We start from the raw sequence: 23256 nt of genomic DNA, 5'->3' as shown, positions 1-23256 counted from the left end.
AATCAATGTGGGCTGCATGAGATCTTTATTGTGGGTGTTTCAGACCATTCTCTTCCCAAAAATCGTGATCTCGTACAAATTGCATGGATGCAAACACTTCGAAAGGTTCCCTAGCTCAAAATGAACATATTATGTACTTACATATTGCTGTGCTTTAGCGAGCTTTTCGTCTCTTCATTTTGTGTTTTTATAAACTACATACTTACCTACTCGATTTGTGTACATAAGTATTAAACCCGAGGCAGGTAACAATGATGTAATATGAATGGAATGCACTTCATACATATTATGTTTGTATCAAAACATCACGGTACTTACCTATCTCTAACTCCCTACTTCACATTCGTTGAGTATGCAAATAAACGAAACATTATAACTTCTCATTCCTGAATCGTGTGAAAAATAGGTACCTACTTACTGAACGATTGAAATGAAAACGTACAACTAAAGAAATGAAACAGTGTATTTCACAATACGAGAAATATAAAATGATGCGATTCAAAAAAGAATGATCAGAAAATATGATGGATTTGTATGATGAATGGTTAAGGAAAAGTTTTCATACAGATGCTAAGTTTTTAATAACATTATAATAAACTTCAATCCCGCGCAGAAATACATTTTCATTGAGAAATTCGTCGTGATCATGTAACAGAACTGGTGTATTATTCATGGGAGAGAAACCCAAAGCTGGAATTCCCAACTGCAAAAAAAGATGAGAGAAATTTCATTAGATACTATACCTATACCATTAACTGGAGTTTTAAAAACAATTTTCACTCACTGGTCTAATGTATCGGCAATCAGTACCACCAGGAAATACACCTGGTTTCACTTTTAATCCCCTGTAATTCAAATTGAACTCCATAATTAATAGGTATGCTCTATACTTGAACTTCCAGGTACAGCTTCTCGAAAAAGGAGAGAGCACAATTCCAATGCATTCAACCTACGTACATTTCATCAACAGCATTTTTAAAGGCCATCCACCAGGGGTTTTTGTCATCTAACGAGGTTGGCGGTAATTTGGGAAATTTTCTTCTATAATCGCAGTGTACATCGTCTCCAGCCTCTTTACACCAGGATTCTATCAAATCATGGAACTGTTGGTGATCAACATCAACTGCTACTCGAATGTCAAATCCTACCATCATTTCAGGAGGTACCACATTCATCTGTACGCCTCCCTGTTGGAAACAAAAAATGATTCATTTGGGTACTTACATGGATTTATTTTCAGCAGAAAGTTGCCACATTTGGGTGTACTTATAGGTGTATGAATATGTATTTACTTCAATGTAAGTCATATTTATTGTGGTCACATCGCCTATACTGAGTTCTGGATTTGAATTCAATCTGCGTTTTTCTTTTTCTCGATATTCCAAAAATTTATTCACAACATATCGAAGTTTCTCAGCTGCTGTGTTTTCATGAAGTAAAGAACCGTGACCAGCATTACCGCAGAATTTTATAACAAGACCTGTAAAATGATAGCAGATGATATCCCATATTATGCTGGTGGACAGTTTGTATAGGTATTGATACAGGGTGCCCAGAAATATCGAGCACCACTAAGAAAGTTTTTCATTAAAAATATAGGTTGGCAACTTGAAATAGATGCATATGATTGGTGGAATGTTATCTCTCCAGTGCAACAACCAATCATGTGCTATTATTATTATCATTCACTGTGACCAACCAAAGTATTTTAGTAGAAAACTTTCTTAGGGGTGCTCGATATTTCTGGGCACCCTGTATATTGTATCAATATGCGAAAAAGATAGATAGGTAAGTACTGACGCCAAATAGATCGTTCCGCGTAAAATAAATGAAATTCGTCTGTTTCGCTGGCTATTCCTTCATCTAATGCAAATCCAATGTTTAATTTGCGGAATTCCTCAGTTTTAACGAACATCGCCATGCCTTTTTCACCACCAATTTCCTCATCTGAAAAGATACATTTTATATTAGGTAGGTACCGACCTAATCAGATATTGAAAATTCACACGAAATCGTGATTTTCCAAGAAAATGATTAAGTTCGAGGCAAAAAAAAAAACTCACCGGGTACAAAAGTAATGTGAATAGTTCTTTTGAATCTCAGTCCTTCGTTTTTGAATCTTCGTATAGCTTCGACGTACTGGATACCAACACATTTCATATCTTGGGCACCTCTCGCATAAATGTTCCCATTTTCGTCTTTTTCTGCGCTAAATGGCCCATATTTCCATTTATCCTGTGGTCCAGCATGTGCATATTAAGTAGGCATACTTTTTGTAAATCATTATAGTATGTAATAATGTTCTTAAATTCCTGAAAACATATTAGAAAACTCGACAAAAAATTGTCCAGTTCTGTGAGACTTTTAAAAATGGGGGGAAAAATTTGATCAATTTTCTAGTGTGATTTTACAGCATTTCTTCTGACTTTGAGAATTTGAAAAAATCTGCGATAAATTCTTAACATTATGTGAGACTTTTGAGAAGTTTGAAAAAAAAAGACAAACTTCCAACATTTAGAGTGACATTGAAGTAGGTAAGTATACTTTAAATGTCAAGTCTGATATTTAATAATTTGAAATAAAAATCAGTACCTACTCGGTTTTGTATGGATTTTTCAAAAAAAAAAAAAAAAAACACTTGAACGTTCTGTCACATTTTGACAATTTGAAAACTTGAAAATTTTTTTGGAGTACCTACCAACGTTTCATTTCTAAGTTTAGATCAAAAATTTTCAAAATTACTTACTGATAAGTGATAATTTGGTAAATTTGAATAATTTACGATATGTGCGTTTGTCGTTTAATCCCTCCTATAATTTTTGATAAACCAAGCATTTTTTTGGTAAATTATTCGTAATTTGATGATTAGTGCAGATTCAAAAAAATCAGCTTTTGTTGCAAGCAGGTGATAATTTGGTAAATTTGAATAATTTACGATATGTGCGTTTTTCGTAAATCCCTCGTATAATTTTTGATAAACCAAGCATTTTTTTGGTAAATTATTCGTATCTAATTTTTGATTAGTGCAGATTCAAAAAAATCAGCTTTTGTTTGCAAGCAGCCTCACCCAACGAATACTTTTCCACAACGAGGCAACAAAAAATATTTTGTAGATAATTTGTTAAAATTAGAGACGTGACGAAGTACTGTGTCATGGTGGAAGATCCCTCTTTTCCTCAAGGATTTTTCAGCTAATTAGCCAGATGTGGTTCCAACAAATTTTGGAAGGAGAAGTTGGAAACAAAAAAGTGGGATAGGTAATTTCAAATTTCAAAAACGATGCTTTATTCATACCTACTTGAAAAGATTTGAATTTGTTCTATCGCTGGGTTGGTAGGTAAATGAAATCAAAAATAAAAAATTCGCACCTTTTTCATTTTTTTCCAGGTTTTTAGCTTTTAAAAATGAAATTTAAAAAGAGAACAGAAAATTTTTTGTCGGAAAAAAGCGATCGAAGGTGCAAAATTTTTAGTAAATTTTTGATTTTGCACGAGTCAAAACTTCGGAAAAATTACTTACTTACAATTCGTGAAGTACAAAAAAATCATTTTTTTTGTTTCAATGTCAAAATTTCGTTCTTTTTTGTACTTTCGAATAAAACTTCGCAGTTTTTTTCCTTATTTCTCTTTTTCTTACACCATTACCAACCCTGCATTGATTTGCGGTTATGATGTTTCTCGAATTTCTGAAGTTGATTTATCATTCTTGAAAATCTTTGAAAAAATATGCAGAAGAATTAAAATCTCTCTCCGAGCGATACGAGGGCAAAAGCTTTCGAAAACTTCCAATTCGGTCAAAAAAAAGATAAGGAAAATTGTGAAAAATTTATACGTAATACAAAGCGGAAAACATCATTCTTGAATTCATCTTGATAATGCAAAAAGTTGGTTTTATTCATGGCGTTATCATTTTTAGTTCTCATTAAATTATATTTATAATTTTGTATTTTTGAAAATATGAATAGCTTGAGAACGAGGCGAGACCAAGAGCTCTCAAAAATTCACAATTCTTCAATTTTTCAGGAACTCGGGAAATAAGTTTTTGAATTTTCCAAAAGAACCAATTTTGGAAAAAATTAGGTATTGATTCCTAATTGTTGGCGAAAAATAGGACATTTTTTGAAGTATTTTTAAGCTTTAGCAGAAATTAGGATTTTCTGGCAGTTTTTATTGGAATGCATCGGAAAGACCTATTTTTGAAAATTTTAAGTGAAACAACATTATTTTTCACGTGAGAATAAATCGATTTTTCTACTTTCCAATTTTGTCCAGAGACAGAAAAAGGAAAATAATCAGGCCCGAGCCAAGCGAGGGCGAAGCTTTAAAAAATTATAATTCGAGAGGTAATAAATAGTCTCCACTTTTTCCAACTCACCGAATTTTCCCCAAAAATTCCCAACTTTTTGTCAACATTTTCTGCTTGGTGGGGGGGGGGGGTCGAGCACGCCCCGTATTGTTTGGCGATCCTCTGGTTAAAGTAATTATTATATAGGAATCCGAAATTTTTTTAGACCAGTTGAAAGTTTAAATGAAGAAGCTTTGGTTCTGTTTTTTTCCCCAACTTTGTGCATTATTAACATTTTGGTTCTCCATCCTTGCTTGAAAATACTATACTTACAGGATACACAGGAACTACATCCATATGCGAATTTAACAATATAGACGGTAATTCTGGATTTTGGCCAAGCCATGTAATGATGATTATCGGTTTCCCAGCACAAATCTCAATTATTTCAACCGGTAATCCTATTTCTTCTGCTAGGCTTCTTAAAAATTTAACACATTCGTCTATAATAATAAAAAAAAAAAAAAAAGAAGTTAGGAATCTTCATAAAGGATAATAATATACCTATCTAAGAGCTATATAAGTAACACCAACACACAAACCATAATTAACGTCCGGATGTACCGATGGAATTTGTAAATACTTCCTAAAAATAGTTACAGCTTGATGTTCGTCGTTCTTCATCTTTATGCCGTTAAACTGTGATATCTTCTAGACAGTAGAAATAGAAACTAATAATGGGTCACAATTAATACGCGACCAACATACGATAGGCAATCATTCCAACGAAAATATTGTACCTATGCTAATAAATTCTGGGAATCATTTACGATCCGATTATTTTAAATCAATCACTTTAGTTTCAGTGCTCTTCTACGCGAAATATGTTTTTAAAAAAAGTTACAATAGTGCACATTCACTCGCGTTCAATTCAGCTCGAAACTCATTAAACATAGGTATCGTTTTCGTCATGAAATACATCGCTGTGAAAAATGTTTACCTAAACTAATTTGTCAGCTGATAAGAATGATAGAAACTGCGGTATGTAGTATCGGTATTGCCATTAGGAAGAAGAATGTTAAAATATGAAGACTGCGATGATATTTTAAAATAGCTAAATTGAAAATTGAATTAGCTATTTACACATTGATAAAGTGGTAACATTGAACAGAAATATGTATGAATTCATAATGCATTCTAAAATCCGACCAAATTTCTTAGCCCAGTCAATATGCAAATTGCAATTTGACCCAAACATAATTACAAACAAAGGTTTTTTTGGTGAATATTGTCTAGGGTGGTGTGCTGAACAACATACTAAAAGTCCCCGCCCCTACCCCGCGAGCTAACCCCCCCACAGTGGATCAAAGCCCCCCAAAATCAGTTTTTCATCAAGAACTCCTGAAATATTGAATTTTGAGTAAAATGAGCCCAGTGATCATTTCATCTCATCCCCAATACCTATCAAATGAGCTATCGACCAACTCCCTAGCCTCAAGGGGGTGGCGCTACGACCCCTCAAAGTGATGTGATTTCAATGATTTTACATTTTATGATTTGGGACTTGTAACCTGTTCTAATTGATAAAATGAAGTCAAACTTGGGGAATAGGATTCTTTTGGGAGCTAGAGTTGACCTCTGGAGTGGGGAGGGTCAAAGTTGAAAATTACAGAAAGGTCATTTTTTTGAGGGGCATAACATGACCCCAAATGGATGAAAAGGGTTCAAAATCATACCATCGGACAGTTCCCTATCTGTGATCAACATATCCAAATTTTAGTTTCCTAGGTCATCACCACTCCTTTTAAGATGGAAAAAACCGAAAATAGGGGCAAAATAAGGGGATTTTTAGCCTAATTCCGCTTTAAATGGGGTGGGATGACCTAAGAAGCTAAAATTTGGATATGTTGATCACAGATAGGGAACTGTCCGATGGTATGATTTTGGACCCTTTTCATCTATTTGGGGTCATGTTATGCCCCTCCAAAAAAATGACCTTTCCGCAATTTTCAACTTTGACCCTCCACACTCCAGAGGTCAACTCTAGCTCCCAAAAGAATCCTATTCCCCAAGTTTGACTTCATTTTATCAATTAGAACAGGTTACAAGTCCCAAATCATAAAATGTACAATCATTGAAATCACATCACTTTGAGGGGTCGTAGCGCCCTAGCGCCACCCCCTTGAGGCTAGGGAGTTGGTCGAAAGCTCATTTGATAGGTATTGGGGATGAGATGAAATGATCACTGGGCTCATTTTACTCAAAATTCAATATTTCAGGAGTTCTTGATGAAAAACTGATTTTGGGGGGCTTTGATCCACTTGGGGGGGGTTAGTTCGTGGGGTAGGGGCGGGGACTTTTGGTATGTTGTTCAGCACACCACCCTAGACAATATTCACCAAAAAAAAACTTTGTTTGCAATTATGTTTGGGTTCGCCCATTTTTTTCTGCAATTTGCCTGGGCTATTCTTATACAAATACAATATCAATTTTTGTCGCTGCTAAATAACTCGAGCTATTATTTTTTATATTTGGATTATAGTCGTAGCTCGCTTAAGAATCTATTGAACCCCCCCCCCCCGTGGATCCTCCAGGACAACTTTTTTCTCAAAGGGAGAGTCCTAAGGAACATTTCTAGATCTTGTACTCAAGAAAAAAGTGGCCCTACTTACAAAATGGCGGCCATTTTGATTGACAGGTCAGCCGAAATCGCACTCTTTAAATTTGAAACAGTGAAATAGCAGTGAAATTTCACTGTTTCAAATTTAGAGAGCAGATTTTGCGTTCCAAGATAGGACTTGCACAAAATTTTTCAAACCGTACACGATAGATCGAAAGATCAGGAAAAAATTTATTACCTGTCAAAATTTCAAGTGCTAAAGTGCGTTTTTCGATTTTTGGTGAATTTTTGAAAATCAAATTTAGGCCAAAAATGAAGGAAAAAATCAAAATTTTACCAAATTGACCAAGAAAGCTGAAATTTGGTATATACCCTATTTTCGACATGCCAAATCGATTAGAAACTGTTTCAAACCGTTTTGAGCAGTTCTGGAGCCTCCCGCAGATTTTTGGAACTCGAAATTCTCACAAAATTTTATCAGATGGAGTTGGAAAGCCGGAATTAATTCTGAAAACTAATTTCAATACGCTATGAAGTCGACTGCAGGTGAATTTCAAGTCGTTTTGGAGCCTCCAGCGATTTTTTGAAAATAACTGGAGCCTCCAGTAAATTTTTGAAACTTGAAATTTCCCCAAAATTTCATCAAACAGAGATGGAAAGTCGAAATTCATTCTGCAAACTAATTTCAATACGCTACGAAGTCGACTGCTGGTGGATTTCAAGTCGTTTTGGAGCTTCCAGCGACTTTTTGAAAAGTCGTATGACGTTTTTTGGAAAATTGAAATTTCCAAAAAGTAGCTGGAACCTTTACAACCATTTGAAACCACCATGTAGTCGACTTCAATATCGTATTGAAATTAGTTTGCGAAGTAAATTTCAGCTTGCCAACTCCTTTTGGTAAAATGTTGCGAGAATTACAGGTTTCAAAAATCTACTAGAAGCTCCAGTAATTTTCAAAAAGTCGCAGGAGACTCCAAAATGAATTGAACCCAACTGAAGTCGTCTTCAGAGGGTGTTAAAACCGGAGTGAAGAGTAAATTTCAGATTTCCATCTCAATTTGATGAAATTTTAGGGGAAATTTCAAGTTTCAAAAATTTACTGGAGCCTCCAGTAACTTTCAAAAAATCGCTGGAGGCTCCTAAACGACTTTAAATTCACCTGCAGTCGACTTCATAGCGTATTGAAATTGGTTTGCAGAATTAATTTCGGCTTTCTAACCCCATTTCATGAAATTTTGTGGGAATTTCTAGTTCCAGAAATCTGCTAGAAGCTCCAGAACTGCTCAAAACCGTTTGAAACAGTTTCCAATCGATTTGGCATTTTGAAAATAGGATGTATCCCAAATTTCAGCTTTTTTAGTCAATTTGGTAAAATTTTGATTTTTCCCTCATTTTTGGCCTAAATTTGATTTTTAAAAATTCACCAAAAATCGAAAAACGCACTTTAGCACTTGAAATTTTGACAGGTGATAAATTTTTACCTAATCTTTCGATCTATCGTGTATGGTTTGAAAAATTTTGTGCTATACATAGTCATATCTTGGAACTCAAAATCCGCGATTTCTGCTGACCTATCGCAATCAAAATGGCCACCATTTTGTCAGTGGGGCCTCTTTTTTTTTTAGTACAAGGGCTAGAAATGTTCCTTAGGACTCCCCCTTTGAGTATAAATTTGTCCTGGAGGATCGACGGGGGGAGGGTGTTTCAATAGATCCTTAAGCAGGCTCCCGGACTATTAGTAATTTGAAGGTGTGTCTGCAAAATTTTTAGAATGATTAGGGTAGAATTGCCTACAATACTTTACTTCATCATTTTCCTCGTTTCGAATAGGTACCTGCATCAGCCAAATAATGAGCATTTTTACAATGTAATTATATTCTTTATTACCTATTTAACAGAGTACATAATATACCTATCGTAATAATAGGCAGGTTTCTGATACATGAAATTTGAGTTGACAAAATCAAGAGCGAATTAAATCGATTGATAATGATTCTGCTGTTTATTTAAATTAATCAAATCTTCGTCAAACGTTGTGAAAAATGGTGGCCCGATTAATTCCTGCTTCCCTGACTAGTATTTCTATTCGGTGGTCTGTTTTTATTACTGTTACTACTACTACTGTTATTAATGTTATCGACTCGAAGTCCCGAATTATTTACTTCATACGCGTATAAACCTTGCCTATTGCTTTGAGGGAAATTCACATTATCGTTTCCACCGAATGAAGCGCTTCCGAAATTCGTGCCTGAGCCGGATCCGCTGTTAAATCCCGAGCCTCCCGAATTACCGAAATTATTGCTATTTGAGCCACTGTTGCTTCCTGAGTTGAAATTCGATCCACTGTTGCTTCCTGAATTGAAGTTCGATCCGCTGTTGCTTCCTGAGTTGAAATTCGATCCACTGTTGCTTCCACCAGAGTTGAAGTTACCTGAACCACTATTTCCTCCCGAATTGAAATTCGAACCGCTTCCTCCAGAATTAAAATTACCATTACTGTTACTGCTACCGTTGATATTTTCACAAACAGTACCTCTGATCACATCTCGCACTGGGGCCACAAACAGCCTAAAGTTGACCTCGTTTTCTCTCAACCCTTGTATATTGCTCACTGGTAACCGATCAGACAATAGCCAGATATTTTCGCTTTCGTCGAATATTATATCATTGGGGAAAATCATAGTAACATCATCCGTAGCCAGAATGAAATTCGTATCGGGCGAATAATTATTCGGGAACCTGTACGAATTCCAGCAACCGATACCATTCCTGTTAGCGAGAGTGTAAAACAATGTACCAGTAGGTTGATGCAAAGCGTGAGCTGTCGTTTGCATATTAGGACCTCTAGTTCCCAAGAATCTGTAAGCTTGCAACAGTGTAGTCGTATTAGTTGCCAAATCTCTATCCCTCAGGTAACGAGTGGATACTGCGAATTGGTAATTGGTTGATATAGAAGAGAAGTAAAGGATCCTGAATCCGTCGCTTTGAACAGTCGATAGAGAAGCTCCAAAGACGCCATCGACCCATAAAAATGTTAATCCACCGATATAAAATGGAGAAGCGAATGGATCGAAGTAAAAGTAAGGATGTCTTATTCTCCAAGCACTGTTTTGCTCGTAACTGTACACAACGAGACGATAAGCACTGAAATCTGGCATGTAGGCGAAAGCTCTATCGCAATTATCTGCGGTGACGTCTACTTCGATATTACCTCCCATCACGGAATCATTTGGAGCCACCGAGGTGTCAAAAGTATACCGTCGGATGAGTCGATCAGTTCGCAAATCGATGATAAATAATCTAGCAGTGGCCAGATTCTGAGTAGTTCCAGCGAAATTATCGATACCTGTGTCGACAAACCATAGACGATCGCAGGCGTCAACTTTCATACGAAAAACTGAAATAATACTGTTGTTGAAGTTGGTTTGATTGGGTCTGATTCTATTCGACTCGAAATTCGGATACGGGATCAATCTGGGAGACGAACCGGCTCGAGAAGCTGCAAAATAAAATGAAAAAACATTTATTTTCTTTGGCAAACGACGACAGACGATAACAGATGAATAATTTTGATGAAATTAAATCTATAATCGTACCACTGATGCTGAAGTAATTCAAAGTTGAAATGATTCCTGGCAACCATCGAGGTACCGAGACGAAAAACCTGTCGCGCCATATTTCCGTACCTAGAGGTACATTTGCACTTGGGATATATTCTCGTGAGCTCAGCAAAGATTGACGAGTTCTTTCATCGGGAAATTGGAAATCCAAATATCTCCAGCTGTAACGTTCTTGGAATCGAGTATTGACGCAATCTACATTCTGATGTAGTGCCAGTACGAAAAGACTGAGAAATGTGAGCCACTTCATTCTGCTGCAAGAAGATAATATTTTTAAAATTATTTTATCATGCTGTACATTGAATTATTTTACTTGAGATGAATATAAAAACAGATATTTGGCAAGCGGATTTTTATTTTTGAATAATTTCAGGAATTGAGCGATAATTATGCACGAGCTTATAAATGCATAGATTGCGCTTACAGGAAGAGCAGGGGTTCCCAAACTTGTTACTGATAACTAATGAATAGTTAAATGAAGACGTATTCATAATAATGCACTTTTTTTTACCATTTAGGTAAGTAACAGCATTTCAAAAATTTAGTGTCAATTTATTTATAATTGTAACGTTTTTGCCTAATTTTACCCCTAAATTGCTTGACAAAGTGGTTAATTTCTCATCATTTTTTTCCCATTTCAATACTTGAGGGTATCAAAATGAGCTGAACTTCCAAAATCGAGATTTATAGTCGGGGGGGCCGCAAAAGGATCACTTGCATCCCCCTGCCGATCCTGAGGTACCACTTTTTTCTTGAAGGGGGATTCCTAAGGAACATTTCTAGTCCTTGTCCTCAAAAAAAAGTGACCCTACTTACAAAATGGGGGCCATTTTGATTGACAGGTCAACCGACGACTGCCGAGAAATCGCAGATTTTGCGTTCCAACATAGGACTAGCAGAAATTTTTTTAAACCGTACAAAGGTAGACCGAAAGAGCAGGCAAAAATTTATCACCTGTCAAAATTTCAAGTGCTTAAAGTGCCTTTTTCCATTTTTGGTGAATTTCCAAAAATCAAATTTTGGCCAAAATGTGAGAAAAAATCAAAATTTTACCAAATTGACCTAGAAAGCTGAAATTTGGGATATACCCTATTTTCGAGCTGCCAAATCGATTAGAAACTATTTCAAACAGTTTTGAGCAGTTTTGGAGCCTCCAGCAGAGTTTTGGAACTCGAAATTCCCACAAAATTTCATCAAATTGAGTTGGAAAGCCGAAATTAATTCTGAAAACTAATTTCAATACGCTATGAAGTCGACTGCAGGTAAATTTCAAGTCGTTTTGGAGCCTCCAGCGATTTTTTGAAAATTACCGGAGCCTCCAGTGGATTTTTGAATCTTGAAATTTTCCTAAAATTTCATCAAATGGGGCCAGCAAGCCGAAATTTACTCTGCAAACTAATTTCAATACAATACGAAGTCGACTGCATGGTGGTTTCAAGTTGTTTTGAAGCTTCCAGCTACTTTTTGGAAATTTCAATTCTCCTAAAAATGCCATGAAACTTTTCAAAACGTCACTGGAGGCTCCAAAATTACTTGAACCCGCCTGAAGTCGTCTTCAGAAGGTGTTAAAATTGGAGTGCATGGTTAATTTCAGATATTCATCTCCGTTTAATGAAATCTTGGGGAAATTTCAAGTTTCAAAAATTTACTGGAGACTCCAGTAATTTTCTAAAAAACGCTGGAGGCTCCAAAACCACTTGAAATTCACCTGCAGTCGACTTCATAGCGTATTGAAATTAGTTTGCAGAATTAATTTCGGCTTTTCAACTTCGTTTGATGAAATTTTGAGGGAATTTCGAGTTCCAAAAATCTGCTGGAGGCTCCAGAACTGCTCAAAACGGTTTGAAACAGTTTGTAATCGATTTGGCTAGTTGAATATAGGGTATATCCCAAATTTCAGCTTTCTAGGTCAATTTGGTAAAATTTTGATTTTTTCTCACATTTTGGCCAAAATTTAATTTTTGAAAATTCACCAAAAATCGGCAAAATCTGAGATTTTGGCTGACCTGTCAATCAAAATGGTCGCCATCTTGTAAGTAGGACCACTTTTTTTTTGAGGACAACGGCTATAAATGTTCCTTAGGGCTCCCCCTTTAAGAAAAAAGTTGTGACCCCGGAGGATCGGCAGGGGGGTGAAATTGATCCTTATGCGAGCCCCCGACCAAAACATCATTATTGCATAAAAAAATCACAAGAAAAAATTAATAACACAGAACATTACTAATTGAAATAGAAAGTTGAACTATTTTGCAACTTTAACTTTTTGATAAAAAAAAGAAACTTTTTGACAATTTTTGGCAACTGAGTAAAAATATGTAATTTCTGCTGGCGAAAAAAAAAACAATTTTTGGCAAAAAGGTAGACTGATTAGTGATTAGTTTTGGAAAGGAAATAGGGTTTTCACAATTTGCAGGAAAAAGGCCACACTTCTGTACAATTTTTAGAAAAAATCGAGACTTTCTGGAATTTTTTTGTGAAAAAAATTGCAATTTTGGAAGCATTATTGGCAAACAAGTGATGCTTTTCGGAAGTTACTGAGAAAAAGCGAGAATTTTGTGGTAACTCTTGAAAAAAAATGATAATTTTCAGTATTTGCTAAAAAACGAGATTCTATGTCAAAAAAACATTTAACTTGACAATTTTTCTTAGCAAAAAATGGAAATTTTTGAGAATTATTGGCAGAAATTTGCAATTTTTGTCGAAAAAACGAGTTTGTTTTTTTTTTGCGAAATTATGGGAGAAAAAGAAGACTTGCCAATTTCTGACAATTTTCTCTAAAAAAAAAAGCAAGACTTCGCAGTTTTGCTTGTAAGAGAAAATATTTTCAATTTTTGGCTAGAGTTTGTTAATTTTAACGTCGAAAAAGCGAGGATTCTCTTTCAGCGTATCTCACAGGTAGTGAAAGTAGTGAATTCAGTTAAGAAGGTAGAGAAGAATGAGAAAATGCAATCGTGCAACAAAAACCTTCAAATCATTGAAAAAAAGCTTATTTTTGATTAAGTTAGCAACTTTTTTCTATACCTAATTTGAAATTAAAAAATAATTTGTTCACAAATTTTCTTCGTGTTTAATTTTTTTTTTGAAAATTTCCTGTGAAAATTTTGGCTTGGTTGATTTTTTTTGGGGTGGGGGGGGGGGTCGATTAGAGAGATTTCTGAAAATGAAAGTAGTGAAAAAAGTAGTGATTTTTTTCAAAGAAAATTCCATAAGATCATTTTTTTGAATTCATTGGTAAAAAAGGGAGACTTTTGGTACCTATTTTTTGGCAAAAAGGCAACACTTTTTCAGTAATTATTTATGGAAAAAATGCTGGCTTTTTGAAATTTTTTGCAATTAAACGGCAAATTTGAGTCAATTTTTGAAAAAATGTTTTTTTTCCGCATCATTACTTTTGAAAAAACAAGACTCACCAATTTTTGACAAATTTTGCTAAAAAAATGAGACTCTGCATTTTTGCTAAAGAAAGCGAGAATTTTAATGAATTTTTGGGTAAAAGCGAAGCTTTAATTTTAACAAAGCTTATGCTACTTTTTAGCTATATCTTTGTCGGAGAAGCGAGGCTTCTCTTAGAATTTGTTGGTAAAAAAGTGAAACTTTTGGCATTTTTTGGCAATAAAAAGCGAAACACTCATAGATAATTTTTGAAAAAAAATGAGGCTTGGCATTTTTTTGAAAAAACGACAACTTTTTGTCAATGTTTGAAGCAAGAATTTTTGTAGCATTTTTGGCGAAAGACGAGACGCATAAGAATGAAATTTCAGCAAAAAGCGGGACCTTTTTTGGTAATTACTGACCAAAAAAAAAAAAAAACTTTTTGACTGTTTCTGGCAAAAGACGAGACTTTTGGGTATGGGGGGAGGAGGGGGGGGGGGGAATTGAGACTATTGGAATTTTTTTTTGTGATGTGCGTCAAAAAATCTTGATTTTTTTGCAACTTTCTGGTCTAAAAATGAAAATTTATGGAGATATTGTGAGCATAATTTTACTTTTATGCGAAAAAGCAACAGTATTCAGCAAGAAACGAGACTATTTGGCGATTTTTTTTTGCCTTATCATACTTAAGGTATAGTTGAAAACTTGTTGAAAACATAAACATGTCTCATTGTGGGTACCTCTACCTACCTACTTTTATACAAGCTTAGTTGACCAAATCAAATCAACCCTTGAAATATTTTCACCTGCAACCCTACTCTTATTCTTTTAAAAATTACCTACAAACTCGTGAAATTAATTAAAATAAACGTACTTACTCGTACACATACAAATAACATTATAATATTTTTTAAAATAAATATCTACACGCTCTAATTAAAATAGAAACAAAAACAAATTACCTGATGAAGTTGAACTTAGCAAAACGGTCGTTTCGTGGTCAGGATGAAATTGTTTTTGCGTGAAAAATAAGTAAACTGTCTTAAATGAACACATCCATAGTGAATAGGTAATCAATTAAGCAGAGAAGATGAACGCGATATGCAAGCAAGTTGAAGGTCGCTAATGCTATTACTTATTCAGGTTTTGTTAGGAAGCTACTCCAGCTCCAATCGACCGGTTTTCCCATACAAATATAAGAAGTTACTAGTATAGGTAGCTAAATGATATTCGGTTTTATAAATATTCTTTTCGCGGAACACCAAACAAATAATACAAAAATACGTATTATCAGTTTAATTTATAAATTGTAGTAGCCAGCGCTAAAGGTTGTTTTGCGATAACTTGAATTTGAAATATTTCCATTCGATTTTATTATCTATTGGCAAGCCATCTGAAGGAAAATGAGGAGACCAAAGAAAAAATAATATAGATAAATTTGTTTGTTTAACCTGTTAACGTATTTAAATTAATGTATTGATGCGAACATTTTTTTGTTGGGATTATGAGATAAGGTTTTTTTTTTGTATCGACTTCGTCAAGTTCGAAACAAAATAACTATCGCTAGTGTGTTTTATAGAATAGGTACATCAAGTGTAGACTTTAACCCTGATATTATCAATATCTATTTTTTTGTAAAAATTCACGCTGAGAAATTCAAAGTCTGTTTATCGTGAATTTTTTTAGGGCAAGATTCAAAAAAATGAAAAGAAGTAGGTAACGCGTATGCAGAAATTCAGATTTCTCTTTTTTTTCTGAATCAAAAATTTGTACAAATTGTTTTTAAATCACTGTAGGGCGTAGGTATGTCGTTTAAATTTAAATAATTATTATGATGACGAAAATTTTTGAAGTTTACGTGGATAAACCATCTTAATATAAAAAAAAATATTGAACACGATTTTCGCATTTCAAAAAATCTGTTTAGGATATCGAAATTCAAGAATTTTTGAAAACCTGTTCCAAAATTTATTCTCCAATATCGAGTTTCAAAATTGTCTTGTAAATTTACTTATTTTTCTCAGTTCTATAAATGGCCAATGATGAGTAAGTATTCTGAAATCACGATGGGAGATGAAGAGATGAACGAGAACCGTCTCTGGTTTACTGATTACTTACTTTTTACTTTCAAATACTCTCCTTTCTGATTCTTTCCCAATAAATCTTGAAAAATTAAAGTATTCGAGTCAAAAATGTCATATGTTTTTCAAAAAAAAAAAAATTACTTACTTATTAGGAAAAGTTAGCTGTAAAAACTTAGAAATGTAGACGGAAATGTTTTGGTGTTTATTTTTGATAAAATCAACATCTTATAGTTGAAGCATGAACAAAATTCCAACTAGGTACCTATTGCAAATTTTCAACAAAAAAAAAACATGAAACGAATGGAACTTATGGAATTTTAGTAATTTTTCTCATATACCTACCCAAGATAGATTTACTATGGTTTATCTTCGCTTTGCTTAGGCAACTATCGTCTTCTCGCTATAAGGTACTGTGCCCTAAATACAAAAATTTTGCATTCAAAGTTTTGAAAATAGATGAAGAAAAAAATATTTTTGGCAAGTTCATCAGCTTTCTAATGAATATTTGTACCTTTTTCTACATGTTAAGCTCATAGACGGTCCATTTTACGCATTTTTTCATGCGAAAATTTTCCTTCAAAGTTGAACATAGGGGTGTCATAATAACGCCAGCGTAATTTTTTTCAATTTTTTTTAAATGAATAAATGAAGTTGTTACTTTCAGCGTTTGACATGTTAAATAGAAGAAAAAATAACTTGTACACAAAACACTGTATTACACATTATAAAAACATGCGACGGCCGTTTCGGTATGTCATACCATCATGTCAGACATAATTTTTTTCAGAAATGTCAAAAAGACGTAAAGGTGATTATAATAAGTAATAATTACCTATTTCAATATTATTGATTTTCAATACTTACATTTTTTTGTATTTCTTAAAATTTATTTTTTTGGTTTTGAAATTTGAAAATGCATTTTTATTGGGGTTAAAATTTACTTTTGCGGATAATTTTGGTGGTAGGGTACACATTTTTCATCGTAGATTTCAATAATTGCGTTAAAAATTGCAGGTTTTATCGCGAAATTTTAGATTTAAAATTGAAATCACTTTTTCAAAATTTGAAAATGCATTTTGATTGGGGTTAAAATTTACTTTTGCGGATAATTTTGGTGGTAGGGTATACATTTTTTGTCGTAGATTTCAATAATTGCACTCAAAATTGGTTATAATATATCGCAAAATTCTACATTTAAAATTAAAAAAAAAAATGTTAGCGTTGTTAGGCACCCAGTTCCTAATAATGCCAAAACGGTGACCTCACTTTGAACTGTTATAGCTCGAAGGAAAAAGATTATAAAAATTCAAACATACACTCAAAATATATCTTCATGTATCCTTTATCACCTACACGAATCGCTGCTGTAACTAAATAAGTGAAGGGAGAGGGTTGTTGAAAAGTCGAAACATCCAAAAGACACCTCTAGGACATCTTCCTAAATACCTATCTATATGTACATTGTTCATGCCAAATTTCAGTCTCCTAGGTCAATTTGAGGAGGCTCAATGTGATGACTCTAAATCAAATTCCATAAAAAAAAAAATTGACTTTTTTTGCAGCTATAAAAGAAGAGAAATGACTTGAATAGTCGAAACCCCCAAAAAGTACATTTTATGCATCAACCCTACGTACATACCAAATTTCAGCATCCTAGGTCAATTTGAGGAGGCTCCAGCAATAACGCAAAAATTGAAACCCGCGTTGAAAAAGGCGCGAAAATACACTTTTTTGCAACTGTAAAAGGATGGAGAGGGGTTGAAAAGTCAACACCCATAAAAGGCACAAATGCGGGTCACCCTCTTTGACGAGCATGCCAAATTTTAGCCTCCTCGGTCTAATTTGGAGAGGTTAGGGGTGTGGCACAAGATTTATCAAGGCCAAAAAACACAAAGAAACCGGTTTTTATTCTCCAAATTTCTCAAGGAAGCAGATGTCTTGATATTTTATGCAACTTCTGATCTGACAGGGTGTTCCGGAAATAGTCTGCCAAAATTCAACTGCAGATATAGTGCTCGAGAAGACGAACAAAAAACGTCATTATGACTGGTTGCCTATCTCCAAAATTGAAGGGGCAAACTTGATTCAAAATTTTCGAATTTGTCGTGGCCTTGATTTTGAAAATTCGGAATTTTCACATTGTTTGCCCCTTCGATTTTGAAAATAGACAATTCGTCATAACAACCTTTTTTGTTCGCCACTTGAAATACTACAACGTTAGTGAAGTTGTGTTAAAGATCGTAGTTAAGAAAATGTTTGCATCATTGAAATAATTTCAATAACCCATAGTGCTGAAATGGACTGTCAAAAGATGTTATTATGGCAAATTGCGTATCTTCAAAATTGAAGGCTGAAACGCAATTTTAAAATTTTAAATCCTCAAAATTAGAACCATCCCAAATTTGGAAATTTTTAATCAAGTTTGCTATTCAAGTTTGAAGATGAACAATTTGTCAAAACGGAATTTTTTTTTCATCCACTCGACTATTATGGGTTATGGGTATTATTTGAATGATTCAAATATTTTCTCATGATTGAGTTTTTTTTTTTTTTTTTTTTTTTTTCAAAATTAGTAAACTTTGAGTTTCGAGATGCACGTGGCTCCTTCAATTCTCAAGATAGGCAACCAGTCATAATAATTAACGTTTTTGATTCGTCTTCTCGAGTACTACGGTTGAATTTTGGCAGACGATTTTTTTTCTACTTTTTTTTATATGATCAGAACTTCAAAATTGATAAGTAATGTTGTTATTCATATTTTTTTTATTTTATCCAAACCGTGAGAAAAAAAACTCATTTGTTGGGCCCAGATGGGAATATTTTTCGAAAGAAGTCTTTTTTAAAGTACTGTTGATTGTGTTTCGTATTCGTATGTATATATTGTATAGAAATCAAAATTCTGAAAGACTCATCGAAATTTCTTTCGTTATATCTTGATTGGAGCCATTCTACTCCTCTACATAATTTTCGTCGTAAAATACATACCTTACTGTACCTACAGTTTTTACCAACATTAATTTGATGATAGCTGATAAAAATGATAAAAACTGGAAATCCGGTATTACTATCAGGAATAAAATTAGAAAAGCAATGAAAACTGCTAAAAAAAAGAAGAAAAAAACAGATGAAAGGGTGTATTAATTTAAGATTCATGAAGATGGATTTCAAGAATAAATACAATGGTTACGGAAAAATTGATGGACAGAGAATGAAATAATACTATTTCACCATGAGTTGAACTCATCATGAAATTGGCCTCGATGATAATAAAAATCCGTCACATTAATTGACTGATGTACCGATGTAGGATTTATATGTTTTAAAATAATAATTGAATAAGCTATTTACAGTTTTACACATTAAAAACATCGTAACAGTGAACTGAATCTTCATTCAGAAATGTTATCACACAATATTACTAGAAGGTTAGGCTACAGCTACAGATACTACTACCTACCTACATATTTTACATTGCATTATCACAGATTTATCGAAAGTACGAGTAGGCTATGTATTTTTTTTTAAAATTCATGTGAAATATCGAAAAGAAAAAAAATAGGTACTTTTTCCATTAAAATAAAGATGAAATGTTCATCGTATCCATCTGTAGGCTGTACAGATAGCTCACAATGAAGCTGCACTTTTAATAATATTGTAATATATATCTAATCCTTTCAAAAAGACATTCTCGTTCAAAAATTCATCGTGATCGTGTAACAACACCGGCGTATTATTCATGGGAGAAAATCCAAAAGCAGGAATACCAAGCTGTGAAAAATATTAGAAAAAGTTATAACGCCTTCGTTCGTAGAGAGAAACAGGAAATATCAATAATAATAATAACTTACTTCTCTAACATATCGACAATCAGTGCCTCCTGGGAAGACAGCTTTTCTAAGTTTAAGACCCCTGAAATCATCAATAATGTGATCAAATACATGATTATTTTAGATCGAAAAAAATCATAATTTTTATAAAATTCTCAAACTTACATTTTATCGGCCTCGTTTTTGAAAGTAACCCACCACGGATTACTATCATCGAGTATAGTAGGAGGAACGTAGGGCATTTTGTTAATAAACTCGTATTGAATATCTTTACCAGCTTCTTGACACCAGGTATCGATCATTTTAACGAAATCTTCGTGATTTACATCTAGAGCTAGTCTTATATCGAATCCTATTTTCATTTCAGGAGGCACAACGTTCATCTGAACTCCACCCTAGGTTGAAAAATTGACAAAGTTGAGCATAATTTGTTGAACAGTGTATTTCATTGATCGTTTGATTAATTCATTGTGTGTACATACCTCGAGTTTAGTTAAATTAACCGTAGTAACATCGCCTATCAATAGATTTGGATCAGAATGCAATTTTTTCTTTTGCTGTTCACGATATTCAAAGAATTTGTTTATAAGGTATTGGACTTTTTCAGCTGCTGTGTTCTCGTGCAATAAAGAACCATGGCCAGCGTTACCGCAACACGTGAATATTATTTCTGTAAAATCATAAATTTCAATGTCTATGAATTCTGTAATCGAATAGGTACATTTTACGATTCAAAATGAAACCGTATACTAACGCCAAATTGAACGTTCGGCGTAAAATACTAAAAATTCATCGGATGGGCTGGCGATTCCTTCGTCTAGAGTGAAACCAACGTTCAATTTTTTGAATTCGGGTCTTTCTACGAAATAACCCATTCCTTCAACGCCGCCAATTTCTTCATCTGCGAACAAAACACAATTTTATATCGGTCAATAATAATGAAGACGAATCGAATGATCGAGTGTTTATGTAAATTACGAGTACCTCAAAGGAGAACACTAACCGGGTACAAATGATAAATGAATGGTTCTTCTGAATTTCAATCCTTCGTTCAAGTATTTACGAATAGTCTCCATGTACTGGATACCAACGCATTTCATATCTTGAGCACCTCTGGCGTAAATATCCCCATTTGCATCTTTGACTGCGTCGAATGGTCCATATGTCCAATTATCCTTCGGTTAAAATCACTTGAATCAGTAAATTTACTTACTCGAGAATCGATTATTTATCGGAAATATATTCGATTCAACTTCTAAAAAAATTCTTTATGACTCACTGGAAATACTGGGACGACATCCATGTGCGAATTTAATAGAATAGATGGTAAATCTGGCTCAGAACCTTGCCATGTTATCACTACAACTGGTTTCCCAGTTTTTACTTCGATCACATTGTGGGGTAGTTTGAGCTCATCTGCTAGGCCGATCAAGAATTTCACACATTCGTCTGCAGAAAAAATATCAATGTTAGGTAATAGGTATGATGTGTTTCACTAGAAATGAACCAACTTTTCAAAATGAGTTATACGAACCGTAATTTATATCCGGGTGTACCGTAGGGATCCTCAAATAATTGCGAAAATTCGTCACAGCTGGATGTTCCTTTTCCATCGCAGTAGGTCAAAGTATTCGGCTCAAAATGATACACTATTGTCTAGAATAAATTTAATCTCGAATTATTACGCAATTTTAAAGTTCTTATAAGGTATCGTGTAGTGATAAGTGTACGTGTTATCTGAAATATTACAGGCATCATTTAAGAGAGCGAAGATTAGTTTTATTACCTCTTATCAGTATGAAATTCGCCGGCATGTACGAAGCACGAGCATATAAACTCCGAAATATTAATGAAAAGCTTATTCTGTTGAACGAAAAGCAGTCAGTGAGCTGCTGTTTTATATGTAACCGAAGATTTAGTACTTTATTCCTCAATTAACTGAGGAGAGATCAAGAAAAATGACGTTTTTCGATCAAATTGTAAGTACACAGTATGGTGTGATAAAAGAAGCAACAGCTGTTGCATTCATTGCATTCAACTACTTTGACAAAACAAGTTCGAATGTAGTGTACTTCATTACTTATGTTGAAGATGGCGCTTTTAGACAAGTGCAGTGATGGAAAACTGAAACTGAAACTAAAACTGAAACTGGTTAAAAACTTGAACTGAAATGGAGAAACTGAAACTGAAACTGAAACTAGAACTGAAATGAGAAAAACTTAAACTGAAAACTGAAAACTTGAACTGAAAAAAATAAAACTGAAACTAAAAACTGAAAACTTGAACTGAAAAAAATGAAACTGAAACTAAAAACTAAAAACTTGAACTGAAATGAAAAAGTTTTGCCATCACTGAATTTTGTCGACAAAATCATCAATCTATTCTCAAAATTCTTATTTTTTTCAAAAATTTTTGCCCTCGCTTCGCTCGGGCCAATTTGAATCTTTTCTTTCCAAGTTTCCGCTAAGAGTCAGAGTTTAAAAAAAAAAACATTGATGAAAATGAAATTTAGAAAAAGTTGAAATGAAATCAGAAAAACAGAATGGCGAATTCTCTCATTAAAATTGTAAATTGATGTTGTTCTACTTTTTGAACTACAAATTATCCAATCTTTTGCCCTCGCTTTGCATGGGTCAATTTGATACTCTTCTCAGAGTTACAATTTCAAGAAACCTATTGAATTTGAAAAATGTTGAGATCAGAAAAACCAAAAAGAAAAACCTATTTTTTTTTCATTAAAATCGATTGATGTCGTTCTACTTTTTAAATCACAAATTTTCCAAAGCTGAAAACTTTTGCCCTCGCTTCACTGGGGCCATTCAAGATGCTACTTGGGTCATTCCATGTCAACTCAACCAACGGTTTTGGGTCATGTCCTTCGATTTCGCTCAATTTTTTTTACAATATCTACCCACCCGGTAAGTAAGAAAGCCGCAATCAGTTTGGTCCCAGCCCCCTCAGAGGGCGGATGGGGGGGGGCTTCTATTATTTTCACATTGTCTCGAGGTACCTACTCAACTTCAGCAGCCCATTCCTCCAAAACTATGATACTTTGATCAAAACTGATTTCACAGTTCGAAAGGGCATTGAATTTTGAACTTTTAAAGTATGTTGAAATTTTCAAAAGTTGAAAGTTTAACTTTCAATTTGAAAGTTCAAATTTCAAAATGGCGCTGTAGCCTGTAAGTGGGGGAGCATCCCCACCCCCAATTTTGAGTGAAACGTTCGAAAGAAAATCTGGGGCATGTGATATATCGAATTGTATGTTTTTGGCGACGCTGAACACGAATATGACGTTAGATTTTTGATAGGGGCCCATCCACGGCCCCCAGCACCTCCTCAAAGGGGGTAAAAGTTCAAAAATGCGTCTTGTTCGTGTGACACATGGAATAATATGTTTTTGGTGACGCTGAACACGAATATGACGTCAGATTTTTGATTTGACCCGT

At 34.2% G+C, this 23256-nt stretch overlaps 4 protein-coding genes across 4 annotated transcripts in view; 1 reads left to right on the top strand and 3 right to left on the bottom strand.

The window, feature by feature from the left end:
* Window positions 1–23256, top strand: part of LOC135841264 (nephrin-like) — a 1354679-nt gene that overhangs the window by 778185 nt on the left and 553238 nt on the right. The window lies entirely within an intron of this gene.
* Window positions 446–5312, bottom strand: LOC135841229 (aminoacylase-1A). Its single transcript, XM_065358081.1, has 9 exons — window positions 5085–5312; window positions 4887–5015; window positions 4618–4787; window positions 2064–2235; window positions 1801–1947; window positions 1293–1480; window positions 958–1187; window positions 785–845; window positions 446–703 (listed from the first exon to the last, which is right to left on the bottom strand). The coding sequence occupies exons 2-9, from the start codon at window positions 4966–4968 to the stop codon at window positions 560–562; spliced, it is 1194 nt and encodes a 397-aa protein (XP_065214153.1). The 5' UTR covers window positions 4969–5015; window positions 5085–5312; the 3' UTR covers window positions 446–559.
* Window positions 8762–15169, bottom strand: LOC135841228 (protein yellow-like). Its single transcript, XM_065358080.1, has 3 exons — window positions 14859–15169; window positions 10501–10778; window positions 8762–10403 (listed from the first exon to the last, which is right to left on the bottom strand). The coding sequence occupies exons 2-3, from the start codon at window positions 10772–10774 to the stop codon at window positions 8959–8961; spliced, it is 1719 nt and encodes a 572-aa protein (XP_065214152.1). The 5' UTR covers window positions 10775–10778; window positions 14859–15169; the 3' UTR covers window positions 8762–8958.
* On the bottom strand, window positions 19100–21826 carry LOC135841230 (aminoacylase-1-like). Its single transcript, XM_065358082.1, has 9 exons — window positions 21594–21826; window positions 21342–21463; window positions 21087–21256; window positions 20811–20982; window positions 20562–20708; window positions 20290–20477; window positions 19973–20202; window positions 19829–19889; window positions 19100–19748 (listed from the first exon to the last, which is right to left on the bottom strand). The coding sequence occupies exons 2-9, from the start codon at window positions 21418–21420 to the stop codon at window positions 19605–19607; spliced, it is 1191 nt and encodes a 396-aa protein (XP_065214154.1). The 5' UTR covers window positions 21421–21463; window positions 21594–21826; the 3' UTR covers window positions 19100–19604.

This window comes from Planococcus citri, chromosome 3, assembly GCF_950023065.1.
Source record: "Planococcus citri chromosome 3, ihPlaCitr1.1, whole genome shotgun sequence".
Classification (NCBI taxonomy): Eukaryota; Metazoa; Arthropoda; class Insecta; order Hemiptera; family Pseudococcidae; genus Planococcus; species Planococcus citri.
This window is presented reverse-complemented; position numbering and strand designations above follow the sequence as displayed.

Coding starts and splice junctions, on each gene's coding strand:
- LOC135841230 (XM_065358082.1), bottom strand. CDS start 21,420: ATGGAAAAGGAACATCCAGCTGTGACGAATTTTCGCAATTATTTGAGG. Junction 20,709..20,810: donor TCATTTATCATTTGTACCCG/GTTAGTGTTCTC, acceptor TTTTGTTCGCAG/ATGAAGAAATTGGCGGCGTT. Junction 20,203..20,289: donor TTAATTTAACTAAACTCGAG/GTATGTACACAC, acceptor TTTTCAACCTAG/GGTGGAGTTCAGATGAACGT.
- LOC135841229 (XM_065358081.1), bottom strand. CDS start 4,968: ATGAAGAACGACGAACATCAAGCTGTAACTATTTTTAGGAAGTATTTA. Junction 1,948..2,063: donor TCACATTACTTTTGTACCCG/GTGAGTTTTTTT, acceptor GTATCTTTTCAG/ATGAGGAAATTGGTGGTGAA. Junction 1,481..1,800: donor CGCGGAACGATCTATTTGGC/GTCAGTACTTAC, acceptor ATCATTTTACAG/GTCTTGTTATAAAATTCTGC.
- LOC135841228 (XM_065358080.1), bottom strand. CDS start 10,774: ATGAAGTGGCTCACATTTCTCAGTCTTTTCGTACTGGCACTACATCAG. Junction 10,404..10,500: donor GAATTACTTCAGCATCAGTG/GTACGATTATAG, acceptor TTTATTTTGCAG/CTTCTCGAGCCGGTTCGTCT.